Source organism: Sus scrofa, chromosome X (genome assembly GCF_000003025.6).
Source record: "Sus scrofa isolate TJ Tabasco breed Duroc chromosome X, Sscrofa11.1, whole genome shotgun sequence".
Classification (NCBI taxonomy): domain Eukaryota; kingdom Metazoa; phylum Chordata; class Mammalia; order Artiodactyla; family Suidae; genus Sus; species Sus scrofa.
This window is the reverse complement of record NC_010461.5, coordinates 49,151,157-49,171,466: the sequence shown is the minus strand read 5'-3', so window position 1 is coordinate 49,171,466 and position 20,310 is coordinate 49,151,157. Positions and strand designations below refer to the sequence as shown.

At 35.0% G+C, this 20,310-nt stretch overlaps 1 protein-coding gene across 4 annotated transcripts in view; it reads right to left on the bottom strand.

The window, feature by feature from the left end:
* The window catches only part of LOC110257828 (negative regulator of P-body association), a 74,031-nt gene extending 59,441 nt beyond the window's left edge, over positions 1 to 14,590 (bottom strand). The window contains exons 1-3 of one of the 4 annotated variants that reach the window (XR_002340838.1): positions 13,593 to 14,589; positions 12,890 to 12,986; positions 7,652 to 11,946 (exon numbers count right to left, since the gene is read on the bottom strand). Coding sequence is in view for 3 of the 4 variants with exons in the window: in XM_021080581.1 (XP_020936240.1) it covers positions 13,622 to 13,828 (207 nt within the window). In the remaining variant the exon portion in view is untranslated. Of the gene's footprint in view, positions 1 to 7,651; positions 12,987 to 13,592 lie in introns of those variants that run through there. The other 3 variants (XM_021080580.1, XM_021080579.1, XM_021080581.1) reach the window with 3 other exon arrangements.

Sequence of the window (20,310 nt, the reverse complement as noted above, 5' to 3'; positions counted from 1 at the left end):
GTCTGCATTGCCAGAGACTGCTCTTTGGATTTCAGACTTGCCTAGCCAGTCCCCAAAATCACATAAGCCAATTCCTTGTAATATATTTCTTAATATGTATCTCTTACTGGTTGTTTCTTTACTTGAACTTTGACAGATATATCATCTATTTAACCAACCTCTCTCAAATCCATTCCTCTGTGATTCATTTCAACTATGATTGAGTTCAGACCCATGTGAACTCTAATATATTATCTGTTTAACCAACCTCTCTCAAGTCCATTCCTCTGTGATTCATTTCAACTATGACTGAGTTCAGACCCTTGTGAATTCCTTGTAAGGATTATCACAAAAGCATATTAAATGGTCTTCTAACACCAATCTCTTTCTATGCCATCCTCCACATGGCCATTAGTATGATCTACATAAAATATAAATGTGAACACAGCACCTTCCTTAAAATTCATTGACTCCCCATTTCCTACAGATTTATCTTAAACCTATCTAGCATGGCACACGGAGTCTTCATGTTCATGCTTTAGCTTGCTTATCTAGTTTCATCTCTCCATTCTAGGAAAACCATATGACTTAAAGATCTGCCTAACATCTACCGCAATAAGAACAGACTATCTCAAACTTCTATACCTTTAGTCATTCTATTTCACTGATAAAGTTCTTCTTTCTATTTATCCCTCTACTATCACTCATCCTAACTTAATACTTCTATTCCTTTTTTTAAGACTCAGCTTAGATACTGATTCACACAGCAGGTCATCCCAGGCCTTACTAGTCTAAGGCAGAGGCCCTCCTCTATTCCCTCATAACACTCTGTTCTAATCTCTATCTACAGAATTTATCAAATCAATTTATGAACTCCTTGGGTAAGTTAGGTGTCTTATTTTTGTAACCATGAATTTAAAAGATGATAAATATATTTTTATTGATTAAATAAAAGAATGGATGGATCATGCTCTACATATCAGGTTATGGTTGGTTGCTATAATGGAATCTGTGGTGGGCATAATTATGGCTATCCAAGGATATCCACACCCTCCTTCCATGGCAAAAAGAACTTTGCTGATGTAATTAAGTTGAGGACCTTGAGTTGGGGAATTATTCTGGATTACCTAGGTGGAGACATTCTAATTGCATGAGTTCCTTAAAGCAGAGGATTTTCCCCCAGGAGAGTGAGAGAGAGATGTTGAGGACAAAAGAAAATGGAGACTGGATATATATCCAAAGGATATAGAAACAGGACATTGAAGAGATAGCTACACTCCCATATTCATCACAGCATTATTCACAAAAGCCAAGATATGGAAACAACCTAAATGTCCATCAATGACTGAAAGGATAAAGAAAGAAAATATTTTATATATATTTTCAGCTATGAGAAAAGGAAATTGTGCCATTTCTGACATAATGGATAAAACTTGAGGGCAATAAGTTTGCAACTGAGTGAGATAAACTAGACAGAGAAAGACAAACACTTATATGTAGAATATGGAAAAGTCAGGAGTTCCCTTGTGGTGCAGTGGCTTAAGGATTGGCACTGTCACTGCAGTGCCTCAGGTCTGCTGTGACATGGGTTTGATCTCTGGCCTGGGAACTTCCACATGCCATGGGTGTGGCCAATAAATAAATAAATAAATAAAAATTTAAAAATTTTAAATGTCAAACTCTTAGAAACAGGGAGTAGAAAACAGTTACTAGGAACTAGAGGGTGGGGGAAATAGAGGTTGGTAAAAGGTTACAAACCTTCAACTATAAGATGAATCAAATCTGAAGATCTAATATAAAATATGGTGATTGTAGTTGATAATACTGTATTACATAATTGAAATTTTGCTAAGAGATTAGAACTTAAGTGCTTTCACCAAAAAAAAAAAAAAAGAGGTGATAGATGTGTAAATTAACTAGATGCTGGGAATCCTTTCACAATGTATATATATATTAAAACACCCCGACTTAGTCTTCAAATATCTTAAATTTTTAATTTGTCAGTTAAACCTTAACAAAACTGCAAAATAATGTGCGATGAAGATAAAAGCCTCCATCAACACCCACCCTTATTAGACAGTACAGGGTACATACACCATCCAAGTAGAGATGGAGAAAAATTTCTGCATCGAATATCCATGAGGAAAATTTCTGCATCTACTATCCATGAGGATCCTTTTATATGCTCTTAATGGTTGAGGATAATAGTCAGAAAATGCATTTTCATTCACCTTTTTTGCAGGTCAAGTGTGGTAGTGTCACAGCTAACTTTGGAAGCCTGGAGGAGTTGACACATATTGATTTGGGAGCTCTAAAACTAAAATTGAAATTGATTTAATATTGTTAGATGCACAAAGTTCTTTTATTTGACTCATGTCACTTGGCTTTCACAATAGTTTATGAGTCAAATGTGACAGATATTTATTATTATAATTTAAAGAGATGAAAACTGGACTCAGAAGCTCAATGACTTGCTTCAAGTGATATAATCAGAAAATATATAAATCATATTTGAACCCAGATTTTATGATTTCAGAAAAGATTACCTTACAACAACATAAAATGCTTCTACTTGCTATTTTTTTCCTCAAAAGTGAATCATGTAAGTATTATTTTTCAAAGAAAAATAATCTGACATTCTCTTAATGTCACTATAAATCTTTAGTGCAATGATGTTCAAACATATACAGATATCCTAGGTGATGTAAATATCCAAAGCTCTTAAAAAAAAAAAAGAAAATGGATAATTTCTAATGTGAGAGGGACTTGACCTGCTGTTGTTGGTTTTGAAGATGGAAGATGTATGCAATGAGCCCAGAATTAAACCCACCCATTACAGTCAACTAATCTATGACAAAAGGAGGCAAGAATATACAATGGAGAAAAGACAGCCTGTTCAATAAGTGGTGCTGGGAAAACTGGATGGCCACATGTAAAAGAATGAAATTAGAACACTTCCTAACACCATACACATAAAGAAACTCCAAATGGATTAAAGATCTAGCTCTAAGACCAGACACTATAAAACTCTTAGAGGAAAACATAGACCACTCTCTGACATAAACCACAGCAATATTTTCTGAGATCCGTCTCCTAGAGTAATGATGATAAAAACAAAAATAAACAAATGGGACTTAATTAAACTTAAAAGTTTCTGTACAGTAAAGGAAACCCTAAACAACAACAACAAAAGACAACCCACAGAATGGGAGAAAATATTTGCAGATGAAGCGACTGACAAGGGATTAATCTCAAAAATTTACAAACACCTCCTGCAACTCCATACCAAAAAAACCAAACACCCCCATCAAAAAATGGGCAGAAAAGATCTAAACAGACAATTCTCCAAAGAAGACATACAGATGGCCAAAAACACATGAAAAGATGTCCAACATCACTCATTATTAGAGAAACGTAAATCAAAACCACTACAAGGTACCACCCTACAGCAGCCAGAATGGCCAGCATCAAAAAGTATACAAACAATAAATGCTAGAGAGGGTGTAGAGAAAAGGGAACCCTATTACACTGTTGGTGGGAATGTAAATTGGTGCAACCACTGTGGAAAACAGTATGGAGATTCCTCAGAAAACTAAAAATAGGAGTTCCCATTGTGGTGCAGCGAAAACGAATCCGACTAGGAACCATGAGGTTGCGGGTTCAATCCCTGGCCTCACACAGCGGGTTAAGTATCAGGTGTTGCCCCTGAGCTGTGGGGTAGGCTAGCAGCTACAGCTCTGATTAGATCCCTAGCCCTGGAACCTCCACATGCTGCGGGTGTGGCCCTCAAAAAGACAAAAGACAAAAGACAAAAAAAAAAAAAAACTAAACTAAAAATAGAATTACCATTTGATCCAGCCATTCCACTCCTGGGCCTCTACCCAGAGAAAATCATGACTCGAAAAGATACATGTACTCCAATGTTCATTGCAGCACTATATACAATAGCCAAGATATGGAAACAACCTAAATGTCCATTGATGGAGGAGTGGATAAAGAAGATGTGGTACATATACACAATGGAATATTATTCAGCCATTAAAAGGAAAGAAATAATGGGATTTGTAGCAACATGGAGGGACCTAGAAATCATCATGCTAAGTGAAGTTAGCCAGACAGTGAGACACCAACATCATATGCTATCACTTACATGTGGAATCTAAAAAAATGGACACCATGAACTTCTTTGAAGAACAGATGCTGACTCAGACTTTGAAAAACTTATGCTTTCCAAATGAGACAGGTTGGGGGGGTGGGTGGATATGCTGGGGGTTTGGGATGGAAATGCTATAAAATTGAGTTGTGATGATCATTGTAAACTATAAATGTAATAACATTCACTGAGTAATTAAAAAAATAAGTAAAATGTCTTTCCAAAAAAAAAAAAAAAAAAAAAAAACGCATGCAATGAGCCAAAGAATACAGGTGGCCTCTAGAAGCTGGGAAAAGCCCTCAGTCAATAGTCAGGAAGGAAACAGGGATCTGAGACCTATATTTATGAGCAACTGAATTCTGTCAACAACTAAATGAATGACACAGATTTTCCCTTAGAGCCCTCAGAAAGGAATGCAGCCTTCCAACTCCTTGATTTTCACTCAATAAGACCCATACCAGATTTCTGACCTACAGAACTATAAAATAATAAATTTGTTTCATTAAGCCTCTACATTTGTTATGGCAATAGTAGGAAACTAATACAGAATCAATGCAAAAAAAAGCTGGTGCACTTCCAAGAAAGATGGAGGACCGAGATGATATGATAACATGTCAGGAATACTGACAAGAAAGGAACTTTATCATATCATATTTCCTTTTAAAAATGATCAATCTAAAATATTATAGGAAGGTCCTTATGTAATGAAAAGGGAGTAATAGCTAATCACACAGAGAAAGATGCTTAAGGAGATTCTGCACATAAAGCTGTTTAACAAACTCCTCTGAAAGAGAGAAATGAACACACAACCAGTCAGGCTAGGTAAATGCTCTAAGGCAGGAAAATATGATAGCAGAACAGGCATGAGAATTCCATTTAATGCCGAGTACTTCTACAAGCAGGCAAGTTAGACAAGGAATTCAATGCTATTTATAAACTATAATTCCACCTGTGTCCAAAAATTGTGACTATTTCCTAAGGGGAAAGTAAAAAGTACCCACATTGTTATCCATGAAATCACCAAAAGGCAGCAAAGCCTTATATTCTGAAATATCCTGAAGAGCCTTCTGTAATAAGAAATTGAAAGTTAATTGACACCATGCACCACCTGATATAATACACTGAGAAGTACAGCACGTTGTTTCAGTGGTATTCCTTGTCAAAAGTGCGTAAGCTGAATCTAATCATGAGGAAACATCAAACAAACTGAAATTGAAAGACATTCTATAAAATAACTATGTTATCATCTTCAAAAATTTTTTTCTTAGGCAAAGAAAATCTAAGAAACTATTGCAGATTAAAGGATGCTCAGCCAGACATGATAATTAAATATGATTCTGGATTTGATCCTGGACCAGATTTTCTTCTCTTTCTTTCTTTTCTTTTCTTTTTTTTAATCTAAAGGGCATTTATCAGCATAACTGGTGAAAAATGAATAAGGTTTTTAAGAAACACATATGCCAAGTATTCATTTTTTATTCACAACACCAAGTATTTAGAAGTCATTGGGCAACTTATTTTCAAATAGTCCAAAAATATGTGTTATGTATATAAACTTATAAATATAATTATACAAATAAGAATATAAATATAAAATATGAACAATAATGATTTTTGATATTTATCCAAAGGAGTTGAAAACTTATGTTCACACAACAACCTGCACATGGCTATTTATAGCAGCTTTATTCATAACTGCCAAAACTTGGTTGCAACCAATATGTCCTTCAGTAGGTGAATGGATAAATAAACTGGTATCCAGACAATGGAATATTTTTCACAACTGAAAAGAAATGAGCTATCAGGCCATGAAAAGACAAGAAGGAATCATAAGGGCATATTACTAAGGGAAAAAGGCCAATCTGAAAAAGCTACATACTGTATGATCCCAACTACAGAACAGTCTAGAAAAGGTAAAACAATGGAGACAATAAAAGGATCAGTGGTTGCCAGGGGTTGAAGGAGTGGGATGAAGAAGTAGAGCACTGAGGATTTTCAAGGCATTGAAAATATGCCATATGATGAATATATGTCATTATACATTTGTCCAAATTCATAGAATGTATAACACCAAGAATGTATATTGCTCAAGAGTGAACAATATAACTATGGACTTTGGGTGATAATGATGTACCAATGTAGGTTCATCAACTGTGCAAAAGTACCACTCTGGTACAGGATGTTGATAATGGAGAAGGTTATGCATGTGTAGGGGCAGAGGGGCATATGGGAAATTTCTGTTCCTTCCTCTCAATTTTGCTGTGAACTTAAAACTGCTCTTTAAAACAGTTTAAACAAAGTCAACAAGCAAAATATCCTCAATAATAAATAGGACAAAATGGCATTTTGAGCCTCCTGACGTGATACAAGAGCAAGGGCACAATACCACCTATGAAGTCTTCTTTCTAAAAATGTTCAAATGAATCTTGTGAAAACAGACAAGTTCAGATTGTGAGATATATGTAGGAGAACTGCCTGAAATAATCAAAAATACCAATTTTATGAAAAATTAAAAGAAAAGAATGGGAAGTTCCTACTCCAGATTTTAAAAGACTAAAGGGGCATGGTAACTAAATACAGTGCATGATTCTTGACTGCATCTTGCATCAAAACAAATAAAAAGATATAAAGGATATTGTTAGGACAGTATTTTAGATAATTTTATCAATGTTGAATTTTTCTGAGTCTGATAACATCCTTGTTCTTAAGAGATACACATGAAGCATTTAAGCCTGAAGTGTCATGATACCCACAAGTTACTTCCAAATGGTTTAGCAAAAAATATGTATATATATATATATTTATGTATTTATAAAGAGATATAAACCATATGTAGAAAAATAAACAACTGATGGATCTACATGAAGGATATCTTTTGACTTTCCTGAAGAGTTGACATTTCATAAAATAAAAAATTAGTGAAGAAAATAACATTTGGAGATATAAAGCTTAACCCTAATTCTAATTATAAATCCTGCTGATAAATTAAGAAGTAAATCAATGCATTCACTTATTTTGGCAGAATATTTTCTGAAAAATAAAAGAAAGAAAAAAGATATTCAGTAAAAGGATGGAAAAAGAAATACCATCCAAATAGACAAAGGCAAGTTTATCAGACCAAATAGCGTTTAAATCCAAAAAGGTCAAACAAGTACTAAAAAGGATAAAAGGTGTATCTATTATAGACTTGTTTGCACATAATAATAAAGCTTCAAATACATAAAGCAAAAATTTACAGAACTACAAGAATTTGACAAATTTACAATTATACTAGGGGGTTTTTTTTGGGTTTTTTTTTTTTGGCCACCCCACAGCATATGGAGTTCCTATGCCAGGGATCAGATCTGAGCTGCAGTTGCCACCTACACCACAATTGTGGCAAGACCAGATCCTTAACCCACTGGGCCAGGCCAGGGACCAAACCTGCATCCCAGTGCTGCTCCAGAGAGGCCGCCAATCCCACTGCACCACAGCAGGAACTCCATCACTGGGAGATTTTAAATCTTTCTCAATAATTGAAAGATCTAGCAAACAAACAGAATTAAGAGTGATATAAAAGATAATTTTAATGTCACTCTTGCTGACAAGACAGTCAGCAAGTTTGATGGACATTTACAGAGTGCACATGTAACAATTAGAATATACAAAACATTTTCAGGCACAAATAAATTGATAATGTTCTCTAGAACATAAAGCATGTCTCAATAAATACTATATAGTCAGTATCATGTAAACTACATTGTTTGTACAAAATGTAATTAAATGGGAAAGAATAACATAATGTCAAGCTAGAAAATATCCATATACCCTAAAGGAAAAAATAAAACTGTCACTGTTTGCAGATGACATGACACTATATATAGAAAATCCTAAAGATGCCACCAGAAAACTAGTACAGCTCATCAATTAATTTGGTAAAGTCATAGGGTACAAAATTAATACACAGAAATCTGCTAGATTTCTATACACTAACAATAAAAGAGCAGAAAGGGGCAGATGCATAGATAGAACAAACTAGTGGTTACCAGCGGGAGGAGAGGGGAGGGGTACTATAGTGGTGGTGAATTGGGAGGTGTACACTAGAGGGTAAAGAAAGGCTCAAGAATGTATTGTACAGTATGGGGAATATAGCTAATATTTTGTAATAGCTGTAAATGGAAAGTAATCTTTAAAATTGCATAAAAATTTTTAAAAAATTAAAAAAAAATCAATGTATTTTTTGTCTTGGTTTTTAAATACCATGTCCCTCTAAAAAGTACCATAAATTCATAGGGAAATGGTTAATGAAGCAGGAAATATAAGACAAGCCTGAAATGGTTAATGAAGCAGGAAATATAAGACAAGAAAGTAAGGAAATGCTGAAGTCAAAGTATGTATCAAAGAATGATGGGAATGTGTCAAATGCATAGAGAATCCAGCTTGAATGGATTGCCACTGGGACAATTTGATCATTAAAATAAATGACAGAAATAGCATATTTATGAAATAAAGTATGGAATAGGAAGTATTTTAAACCACATAACTGATCAGAAATTAATACCCAAAATATATATGGAACTCATACAACTCAACGGTGGAAAAACAATCCAACTCAAAAAGGTGAGAAATATTTGAACAGACATTTTTTCAAAGACATACAGATGGCCAATAGGTACATGGAAAGGTGCTCAACATCACTAATCATCAGAGAAAAGCAAGTCAAAACCACAATGAGATATCTCACACTTGATAGAATGGCTTTAACAAAAACAGAAGGTAATAAATGCTGGTGAGGATACAGGGAAAAGGGAACCCTTGCACATTCCTTGATAGGAATGTAAATTGAAATATCTACTATGGAAAACAGTATGAAGGTTCCTAAAAAAAAAAAAAAAGAATTAAAATAGGGCTATCATACGATCCAGCGATTCTACTCCTGGATATATCTGAAGGAAATGAAATTACTATCTCAAAGAGATATTTTCAACCTTTATGTTTACTGCATCATTATTTACAATAACAAAGATGTGGAAAAAATCTAAATGTCCACTGAGAGATGAATGGACAAAGAAAATGTGGTGTGTATATATATATATATATATAGTGGAATATTATTCAGCTATATAAAGAAGGAAATCCTGCCATCTCTGACATAATAGATAAAACTTGAGAGCATTAGGCTAAGTGAAATAAGTTAGCAGAGAGAGAAAAATATTGTATGTTTTCACTTATATATGGAACATAAAAAAAAAAGTCTGAACTCACACAAACAGTAGATTGGTGGTTTCCAGGGGTTGGGAGGGTGGGGGAAAGGTGAAGGTGATAAAAGGGTATAAACTTTCAGTTGTAATTGTATTGGGGAAATAATTAAAAAAATAAAATAAAATAAACTTTTGGTTTTAACATAAATACATTCTGGAAGTTTAATGTACAGCATGATGTATACTATAATTAATGCTACTGTTATAGTATATATAGTTATATAACTATAGTTATAGTATAGTTAATACTATAGTACAGTGACTGTAGTTAACAATTGTGTATTGTATACTTAAAAGTTGCTAGGAGAGAGGTCTTAAAAGTTCTCACCGCACACAAAAAAAATCATAACTGTGAGATGACTGATGTGTTAACTAATCTTATTGTGGGTAATCATTTTGCAATATATACATGTAGCATATCATCACACTGTACACTTTAAACTTACAACACTATATGTTAAATGTTTCAATGAAGCTGGAAAAAAGGAACAAAAATAGACCTTACATTATCCATTTGAAATACATGTTCTCCCAAACACATTCCTTTTTCAGTGAGTATAAGTATATAATCTTGATAATAAAGGTTTATGAAACAAAAAATTGAAACAATGTGAAATTTCTATTTTGACACATGTACTGAAGTTAGTAAGAGATTGGCATCATTTGGAGGAAAACATACACTGAAGTATTGACAGATAAAGGAGCATGATGTCTGCAAGTTACTCTCAAATAGTTGAGAAAGGAAGAGGAGAAAGTAGAAGAGAGGGGAAGTGATTGGGGGAGGAGGGGAGGAAAAAATGGGACGAGAGGGAGAAACACAAACTGAAATAGAGAATGATAAAGCAAACATGGAAAAATAGTAATTGGTGAGTCTAGGTAAAGGGTATATGGGATTTCTTTGTAATATTCTCACAATTTTTCTTTAAGCATAAAATTAGATTAAAACAAAAAGTTTAATAACACATGTATAAATATGAGCAATAACTCCATCACTGAATAGAATAATCACAGTTTTCCATTTAATGGAAGAAAAAGTTTTATATTGCTAAAATCTTTTGGGATGAGAAGCCAGTATATAAATTTGCTTTATGTTACCAGATGAATAAAACACATTAAATATTTTAAAGCAGAAAAAAAGATAAAGTTTAACTATAACTGGATTAATGATGTCACAATATGATTTCTAAAAAAGAGACCTCTATGTCTGTAAATTTTTTAAAGAACCAAATAATTCATGAATCAAAAAGAAATCATAAAAGAAATTAGGAAATAATAATAAAATAGTACACATAAAATCCTGTGAAATTCTTCTAAAGTGGTACATAGTAGAACATTTATAGTTATAAATTCTTATTTTAGGAAAGATTTAAAATAAATAGATTAGAAATACAGCAAACAAATAGTAAAGAAAAAATAAAAGGAAAAATTATTAAAATAGACAAAATATTAAATGGTGAGGACTGATGAAACCAAAAGAAGGAAATATATTAGAAAATCGATTATTGTAATTCATCACACAGTCACATTGTCGTATTAATGGAGGAAAAAAAACCCATATGATCGGGGAGTAGATACAAAGTATTTGGAGATAAAACTCCACATTCATTCATAATAAAAGCTCTCAGCAAACTAAGAATACAAAGGAAATTTTTTAACCTGAAAAAGAAAACCTACTAAAAATGGTAAACACGTATAGAATCCCCTTGTATATTCAGAAGCAAGACAAGGAAATCCTCTACCACTGCCACTATTTCTTTTTGTACCGAAGACTCTAGCTAGCACAGTAAGGCAAATTTAAAAAGCCAATATTGGAAAGGAAGAAACTGTCGTTATTCACAATATGACTAATTAACATACAATCCAAAGAATCTACAAATTATTGGAACAAATAGAATTCAGAAAGGTTACGGTATATAACATCAGTATATAAAAATATCAATCATGTAAATAAAAAAAATCAATCATGTTCCCATTTACCAGCAATAATCTGAAAATGTGGTTTAAAAAGTGTATTTCACAGTAACAGCAAAAACCATAAGGTAATTAGGAGTGAATCTAACAGAACAGCTTATATATAACATTATTATATGGTATATACATATGGTTTCATATAATGTAGAAATGATTTAAATTTTATCATTTGGTGCTAGCTTTTTGTTTTTGAGTAATTATTTCTTCATTTTAAAAATTTATCTTGGCCATGCCTGTGGCATGTGGAAATTCCAGGGCCAGGGATCGAACCTGCAACACAGCAGCCACCTGAGCTGCTGCAGTGACAACGCCAGATCCTCAACCCACTGCACCACAAAGGAACTCTGGGGTAGTTATTTTTAATGTGTCATAATCAACTCTTATTCTTCTCCCTCTTTTAATAAGTTTTTGGTAAAGAGATTACCTTAAAAATCACAACTTCCTGGTGTAGAACATCAGAAAAAGCAGGGTAGCATTGTCAATAATCTTCATTGTCTTCACTGAGTGAACTATTTTATGAATGCACTAAGGAAACAGAGTCAGGTGCTTGCTTCGGCAGCACATATACCAAGGAAATAGAGTCATACTGCAATCCCTCAAAGACTGAAAAATAGTAAAATAAAGTGAAATCATTTCTTCTTTACTGTTTATCTCTTTCCCCTGGCCTCCTCAAATCCCTATGCTCTAACATACTCCCCCCCCAAAAAAAGTTATATAGACAGTATTAGGAGGGAACTATTGCTTAGCAATTAAGAGAACAAACTCTGGGAGGCATTGTAGACCAGTGCCTGGCACATAAAGATGTTCAGTAAATATTCGCTATTAGTATAATTTTCAATGATTTGAATCACTGGAGGCAATTATGTAGCTCTTGCACTTCTTGACCTAAACAACTTCATTTTCTGTTTGAGCGGTGCTATCCCTATGGTTTCCCACTACTCCCACACCACCACCCTTTGGACAGAGGTGAAGTTGAGGGAAATCAGGCTGTAAGGAATGTGACTGGGTAATACTTTCAAGCACAACAGAGCTCATTCTTTTTCTATGCACCACTATCAAACCCCAAGTCTGGAACCCCCTTAGCTGCCACTGTTTCACTCCTATATGCTTTGGTTATCCATTCCGTAGAGCTCCTAGCACAATGCCTAGTCCATTGAAAGGGCTCCTTAAGGGTTTACCGCATGAATGAGGAAAGGATGCCCTTTCGGATTACAAGAATTTGTGAGGTTTGGATCAGATTTTATTTTTTGCATCCTATAAGTTCATCTAAATCGAAGATTTTTTCTAACAGTGAACGGGATTCCTAAAATATATCACTTTCTTGAAACTCTTCAATGGTTGTCACTACTTAGGGATTAAACTGCATACTCGTTAGCATATCATTCAAGGCTCTGCAATACTCTATTTCACCTCCTAATTATTCTCATAGATTCAGAATTATAGCCAAGCTTTTCCTAGAACAAACCTGCCTTGGAGCTTTTGTTCTGGAAATGCTAGGCCCGAAGAAAAGCATTCCCTCCCCCTCCACATGGCAGACATCACTCACTTTTTAAGGCCCACCCAAAGTTACCCCTTCCTCTTTGATGGATCATGATTACTACCAGGCAGAATGACTTGGTTCATCCTCTGTGCTTCCTGAATACCTTGAACAAGAAAACATAATAGCACTTGGGTATGACTTACCGTATTTAACATTTTTTTACTCATTAAATTCTCCTGCCCCACACAGAGAAACACACTTTTGAAGGCTCACCTTAACAATACTGTTAGAACCGTGCTAGCCATAGGAATTAGGCCTTCAACACAATGTTGTTATTGATCTTGAGCTAAGCATTTTTTAATGGAAAAGTTTCAAATATACACAAAAGTTAACAACAACAGTTTAATGAGTCCTCATGTATACATTACTTAGCTTTAGTGATTATAAACTCATGAACATTTTGTTTGTACCCCTTATCTGGACCCTACTGAATTACTTTCAAGCAATCAACATTTTCTTTTTAAATTTAACCACGATTTCTTAAAAATATAACCACGACTGTCATAGCTAATATATTAAAAATAATTGTTATTAAATATCTATACATTCTTCCAAGCATATTTTGTGAAACAGCTAGTTTATGTCTGCATGTTCTTTCTTCATTTGGAAATCGTGGAGAGAACATGGAAAGGGATAAAGAGATCGGGGAAAATGCATAATCAAGTTTCAGAAAGCCTGGATATCCCAAAAGAGAAAGAAAGAATCTGACCTGGTTTGGGGTGGGAGAAGTGTGTTGTACTACTTCTCCGGAGGAGGTGGGTGCGACTTCAGGCCCGGTGATGCAGGAGTAGGTGCGGAAGGGAGAGGGGTACTACCTCCGTTAGGAGTTCCTTCTGGATAATCCCACCTTGGAGCTAAAAGACAGCGCTTTTTTGGCGGCTTGGTTTCCCGCGTGTTTCCAGGTGGGAGTGTGGATCTCCCGGAGGCACAAGGTTGGTCACCCATAAGGATTACAGGACCCGGGCGTCAGCTCTTTCCGGTGGGCCCTGATGAGGCCAAGAGACCTGAGATGGCGGCGGGTCCCCTCCAGGCACAGAGCTTCCTCCTGGTTTTGCTCTTTCCGTATTTCCTGTATCCTGAGACGTATATCCCCTCTCCGCCTCCGCCCTCGCTCCCTACCCCACCCCATTTTAACATTCTACAAGGATGTGTCTTAAAAATACGATGCATATATTTAATAAAATCTTTCTCCATCCTCCCAACCCCCCGGTGTAACTAAATCTGTGGACAGTCTTATACTATCTATGCGATCAGAAGAAATTCAGCGGTAAACTCTGCAGGGATTGTGGAAAGGCCTGGGTGTAGGGGGGCGGGGAGAGGAGAACAAAGAGATGATTGAAGAACTAAGGGCTTAACAATCTAGTTGCCAAAGCACAACACCAAGCCAGGAAACTACTTACGATCATTTAGAAAGCAATATACAAATGTATTAGTTGATTAAAATGCAGAATACCACACCAACAATGACCGTGGAAATTGAACTTGGAAAACAAATTCACCGAATGACATAGAGTCTAAGATCATTGTTTTTCTTCATATTTTAACAAATTAGAAAACTCTGAATGAAGCCTTACCTTTAAAAAAAAAAAAACAACATTTCAACAACTAGAAAATCTCTGGCAATTTATGGTATGTCATACATTACCTGTCTTCTTTTTTTTCCCTTTTCTAGAGTTGAGGAAAATAATGACTCATCCTACTATGTCTGGTGTATTATATTCTGTGATATACGGTAAATAACCGGAAGAGGGTGCACTGTGGTTTAGAATAAAAGGCTACCAGAACTTCTTAGACCTTCAATCTTCTCTTCTATTTCCTTTTGGCTGTGGACAAACTTTTCCAATACTGTCTTCAGTGATTCTTAATGGAGAGAGTTCAATCCTTGATGTCAAAATTTTAAGGACTTTAAAAATCTCTACTCTGTACAAGCTCTGTGATACTTAAGTAGTTGATTAAACACTTGCAGGTTTCATTTCCAGGAGATAATAATTTCTTCCTTGCAGAACTATTGTCATAATTAGGGGTAATGCATTTAAAGCATTTAACCTGATTACCTCTCATCTCCATCATCACTACCTTCCTCCAAGTACTAGTGCTGCCCTTACACAAACTAGATACTCAGTAAATGTTTGGGAAATAAATGACCCTGTGGTTTTCCACCAGATGCTATTTATAAAGATAAGAAATGTAGCAGTAAATTAATGAAAAGATACGAAAGGAAATCAAAAGAAAAAATGCTCTGGAAGTAGAAGAACTGTTGGAACTAGGGAGTCAGCAACACAGATGTGGTAGTTGAAATCATGGATGATAGTCCCAAGAGAAAATCTAGAGAAATGAGAAGTGAGCTACTAAAGACAGGCAATGGAATAATGAGGGACAGAGGAGGAGAAACCTGCTTCAAATACTGAGAAAGAGTAGTCAAATTCAGAAAAGAGGATTGTAACTCAAGGTTTCTCACTCTTGGCACTATGCACCTTTGAGGCAAGATCACTCTTCCAGGTGAGTGATCTGTCCTGTGCATTCATTGCAGGATGTTAAGTATCCCAATCCAAGCCAGTAGCATTCTCCCCCAACTGCCTCCAGATGAGATAACCAAAAGTGTCTCCAGACACTCTCAAATGTCCCCTGAGGGGGAAAAAAATCATACCTTTTGATAACAGTTGGTCTATCCCTAATCCTCCAAACATGCTCCTTGCCTAGTCTTCATTTCAGTGAATGTCATGCCTTCTACCCAGTTGTACAAATCAAACCTTGGAGGTTGTGTGTGTGTGTGTGTGTGTGTGTGTGTATTTCAGACTATTTTATTATTTCCCAAAGCAAATGAAGTAGTATTTTCACAATCTTTTTACATGGATCTCTAAATCTTGTAAGAATAAAGACTAAGAGTGAAAGTGGAAATTATTTTATAGCTGTAGTTTTAGTAAATTAAGAAAAATATATGCCAATTTTAGTAAAATGGCTGGAATTAAAAATTGTATGGCTGGAATTAAAAATTGTATCAAATCCAAGAGGTTTTGATGTATGGTAACCATTTGACTTGAACTTGAGGTGAAAACAGTCCCAACTTAGAGCTGCAACTTAGACCTCAACGCAAACTATTTATACTTCAAATGGATTTATTTTTATTTTAAATTGTGATAAAATACATATAAAATTTATCATCTTAACCATTTTTGAGTGTACAGTTCAATCATGCTAAGTATATTTACAATGTTGTAAACCAAACTCCAGAATTGTTTATACCCATTAAACAACCTCCCATTTTCCCCTCTCCCCAGCCCTTGGCAACCACCGTTATACTTGCAACTGAATTTTTATTTCTTTTTGTTATACTAGAATGGAAAATTAAAACCTTTTACTTCTAGATTTCAAAAATATTTTTACCCATCCCAAGTTTAGCTTTGTTTTCCCCAACCTTGATGAACTAGCTGTAATGTGAAACATAGGGCCAGAAGAGGGCGCTGTTAAGTTGAAGGACTATTGAACCGGGTTTGAAAATTGCTGTAGAGGTCTGAATTTCTTTCATAATCTCAAGTGCTCAAAGGATGACAAAAGAAAACAGAACTGAACCTACCTCTGGGTGATAGTAATATGTTTTCATTTAAGATTTTTTAATTGAGAAGTTGGTTGATTCATTGCGTTTTCTTCTAGAAATTAGCTTTCATCTCAAGGCCAAGAGTTTTTCTCTTCCTTGTACAAATATAAAGGACTTCTCTGTTAATTGTTTTCAAGTACAAATCTAAGAATAAGAACCGTGAAGTTCTTGTAACATTCTCATAAAATGAAAAATAAGAATGATTAAGACTACATGTATTTTTATTGTGTTTTATTTTAGGCTTTTAATTGCAATATTTTACTAGGAATTTTTTGGAATTCTATACAAATACAATTAAGAAATACAAAAAAGAATATCTATTATTTATCTGCCTATGTAACCTCTATAAACATTCAAAATATTAAATAATAATTATTAATAATTTTAATTATTTAATTAAATAATTAAAAGAGATAAAATAGTATAAGATTAGAAAAAATACTTCATAAAGTACAAAATATCCAAAGTTGACCATTATAGTCACATTTCAATAATTATTAGGGGGGGAGGGGCAGAATATAGATTTGTATATGTGCTCATAAATACACACATACACACAGATGCCTGCGTGAGAGACACATTTACCTACGTATATGTTGTTTTTCATATTACAAGGTGATATACATTCACCATTTTTGTACTTAGGGTTTATTTATTTATTTATTTATTTAATTTTCTGCTGTACAGCATGAGGACCAAGTTACACATACATGTATACATAATTTTTCCTCCCATGTTGTGTTGCGATGTAAGTATCTAGATATAGTTCTCAGTGCTACACAACAGGATCTTCTTGTAAACCCATTCCAAGAGCAATAGTTTGCATCCGTTAACCCCAAGATCCTGATCCCTCCCACTCCCTCCTTCTCCCCCCGGGGCAGCCACAAGTCTATTCTCCAAATCCATGATTTTCCGTTCTGTAGAAAGGTTCGTGTGTGCTGTATATTAGATTCCAGTTATAAGTGATATCATATGGTATTTCTTTCTCCTTCTGACTTATTTCACTAAGGATGAGAGTCTCAAGTTCAATCCATGTTGCTGCAAATGGCATTATTTCATTCTTTTTAATGGCTGAGTAGTATTCCATTGTGTATATATAACACAGCTTCCTAATCCAATTGTCTGTCGATGGATATTTGGGTTGGTTCCATGTCTTGGCTATTGTGAATAGAGCTGCAATGAACATGTGAGTGCATGTGTCTTTTTTAAGGAAAGTGTTGTCCAGATATATGCCCAAGAGTGGGATTGCTGGATCATAGGGTAGTTCTATGTATAGATTTCCAAGGTATCTCCATACTGCTCTCCATAGTGGATGCATCAGCTTACATTCCGACAGACAGTGCATGAGGATTCCCTTTTCTCCACAACCCCTCCAACACTTGTTATTTGTGGACTTATTAATGATGGCCATTCTGACATGCATATGGTGGTATCTCATGGTAGTTTTGATTTGCATTTCTGTAATATTAAGTGACATTGAGCATTTTTCCATGTGCTTGTTGGCCATCTGTATATCTTCCTTAGAGAAATGTCTATTCAGGAATTTTGCCCATTTCTCACTTGGGTGGTTGGATTTTTGCTTTTGAGTTGTATAAATTGCTTCTATATTTTAGAGATTAAGGCCTTGTCAGTTGCATCATTTGAAATTATTTCCTCCCTTTCTGTAAACTGTCTTTTTGGTTTCATTTTTGGTTTCCTTTCCTGTGCAAAAGCTTGTCAGTTTTATTAGGTCCCATGGGTTTAATTTCACTTTTATTTCTGTGGCTTTGGGAGACTGACCTGAGAAAATATTCATGAGGTTGATGTCAGATAATGTTTTGCCTATGTTCTCTTCTAGCAGTTTGATGGTGTCTTGTCTTATATTTAAGTCTTTCAGCCATTTGGAGTTTATTTTCGTGCATGGTGTGAGGGTGTGTTCTAGTTTCATTGATGTGCATGCAGCTGTCCAGGTTTCCCAGCAATGCTTACTGAAAAGACTGTCTTATTCCCACTTTATATTCTTGCCTCCTTTGTCAAAGATTACTTGACCATAGGTGTCAGGGTTTATTTCTGGGTTCTCTCTTCTGTTCCATTGGTCTGTCTGTCTGTTTTGGTACCAGTACCACACTGTCTTGATGACTGCATCTTTGTAATGTTGCCTGAAGTCTGGAAGAGTTACGCCTCGTGCTTGGTTTTTGTTCCTCAGGATTGCTTTGGCAATTCTGGGTCTTTTGTGGTTCCATATAAATGTTTGGATTGTTTGTTCTCTTTCTGTGAAAAATGTCATGGGTAATTTGATTGGGCTTGCATTGAATCTGTAGATTGCTTTGGGTAGTATGGCTATTTTTACAGTATTATTTTTTCCAACTCAGGAGCATGGGATATCTTTCCATTTCGTTCCATCTTCATCAATTTCCTTGATTAATGTTTTATATTTCTTGGCATATAAGTCCTTTCCCTCCTTGGTCAGGTATCTACCCAGGTATTTGATTTTTGGGGGTGCGATTTTGAAGGGTAGTGTATTTTTGTATCCCTTTTCTAATATTTCATTGTTAGTATACAGAAATGACACTGATTTATGAATGTTAATCTCATATCCTTCTACTTTGCTGAATTTGTTGATCAGTTCAAGTAGTTTTTGGGTTGAGCCATTGGAGTTTTCTATATATGGCATCATGTCCTCTGCATACAGTGACTGTTTTACCTCTTCTCTTCCTATTTGGATGCCTTTTATTTCTTTTGTTTGCCTGATTGCTGTGGCTAGGACTTTCACTACTATGTTGAGTAAAAGTGGTGAGTGTGGGCATCCTTTTCTTGTTCCAGATATTAGTGGGAAGGCTTTCAGCTTTTCTCCATTGAATATTATATTTGTTGTGGGTTTGTCATAAGTGGCTTTTGTTATGTTAAGGTATGTTCCCTCTATACCCACTTTGGTAAGAGTTTTGATCATGAATGGATGTTGGACTCTGTCAAATGCTGTTTCTGGATCTGTTGTGATGATAATGTGGTTTTTGACTTTTCTTTTGTTAAGGTGGTGTATGACATTGATTGATTTGCATATGTCGAACAATTCCCGTGCACCTGGGATGAATCTCACCTGGTCGTGGTGTATGATGTTTTTTATACGTTGTTCGATTTGGTTGGCTAAAATTTTGTTGAGAATTTTTGCGTCTATATATTCATCAAAGATGTTGGCCTATAGTTTTTTTTCTTTTTTCTTTTTTTTTTTTCTTTTTTTTTTTTTTTTTGGTGGTATCTTCGTCTGGTTTTGGAATTAGTGCGATGGTGGCATCACAGAATGTCTTTAGGAGTGTTCTTTCTTCTTCAACCTTTGGAAAACGTTTAAGGAAGATGGGTATCAGTTCCTCTTTGTATGTTTTGGTAGAATTCACCTGTGAAGCCATCTGGTCCCAGACTGTATTTGTAGGGAGTGTTTTTATTACATATTCTATTTCGTTTCTAGTGATCAGTCTGTTCATTTGATCTATTTCTTCTTGATTCACTTTTGGCAGGCTGTAAGTCTCTAGAAAGTTGTCCATTTCTTCTGGGTTGTGAAATTTGTTGGCATACAATTGTTCATAGCATTCTCTCATGATTTTTTGTATTTCCGTAGTATCTGTTGTTAACTTCTCCTTTTTCATTTCTTGTTTTGTTTATTTGGGTTTTTTCCTCCCCTCCTCTTGCTGAGTCTAGCCAGATGTTTGTCAATTTTGTTTACATTTTCAAATAAGCGGCTCTTGGTGTTCTTGATTTCTCCTCTTGTTTTTTTGAATCTCTAATTGATTGATTTCCCCTTTGATCTTTACCTCCTTCCTTCTGCTGACTTTAGGTTTTGCATGTTCTTTTTCTTTTT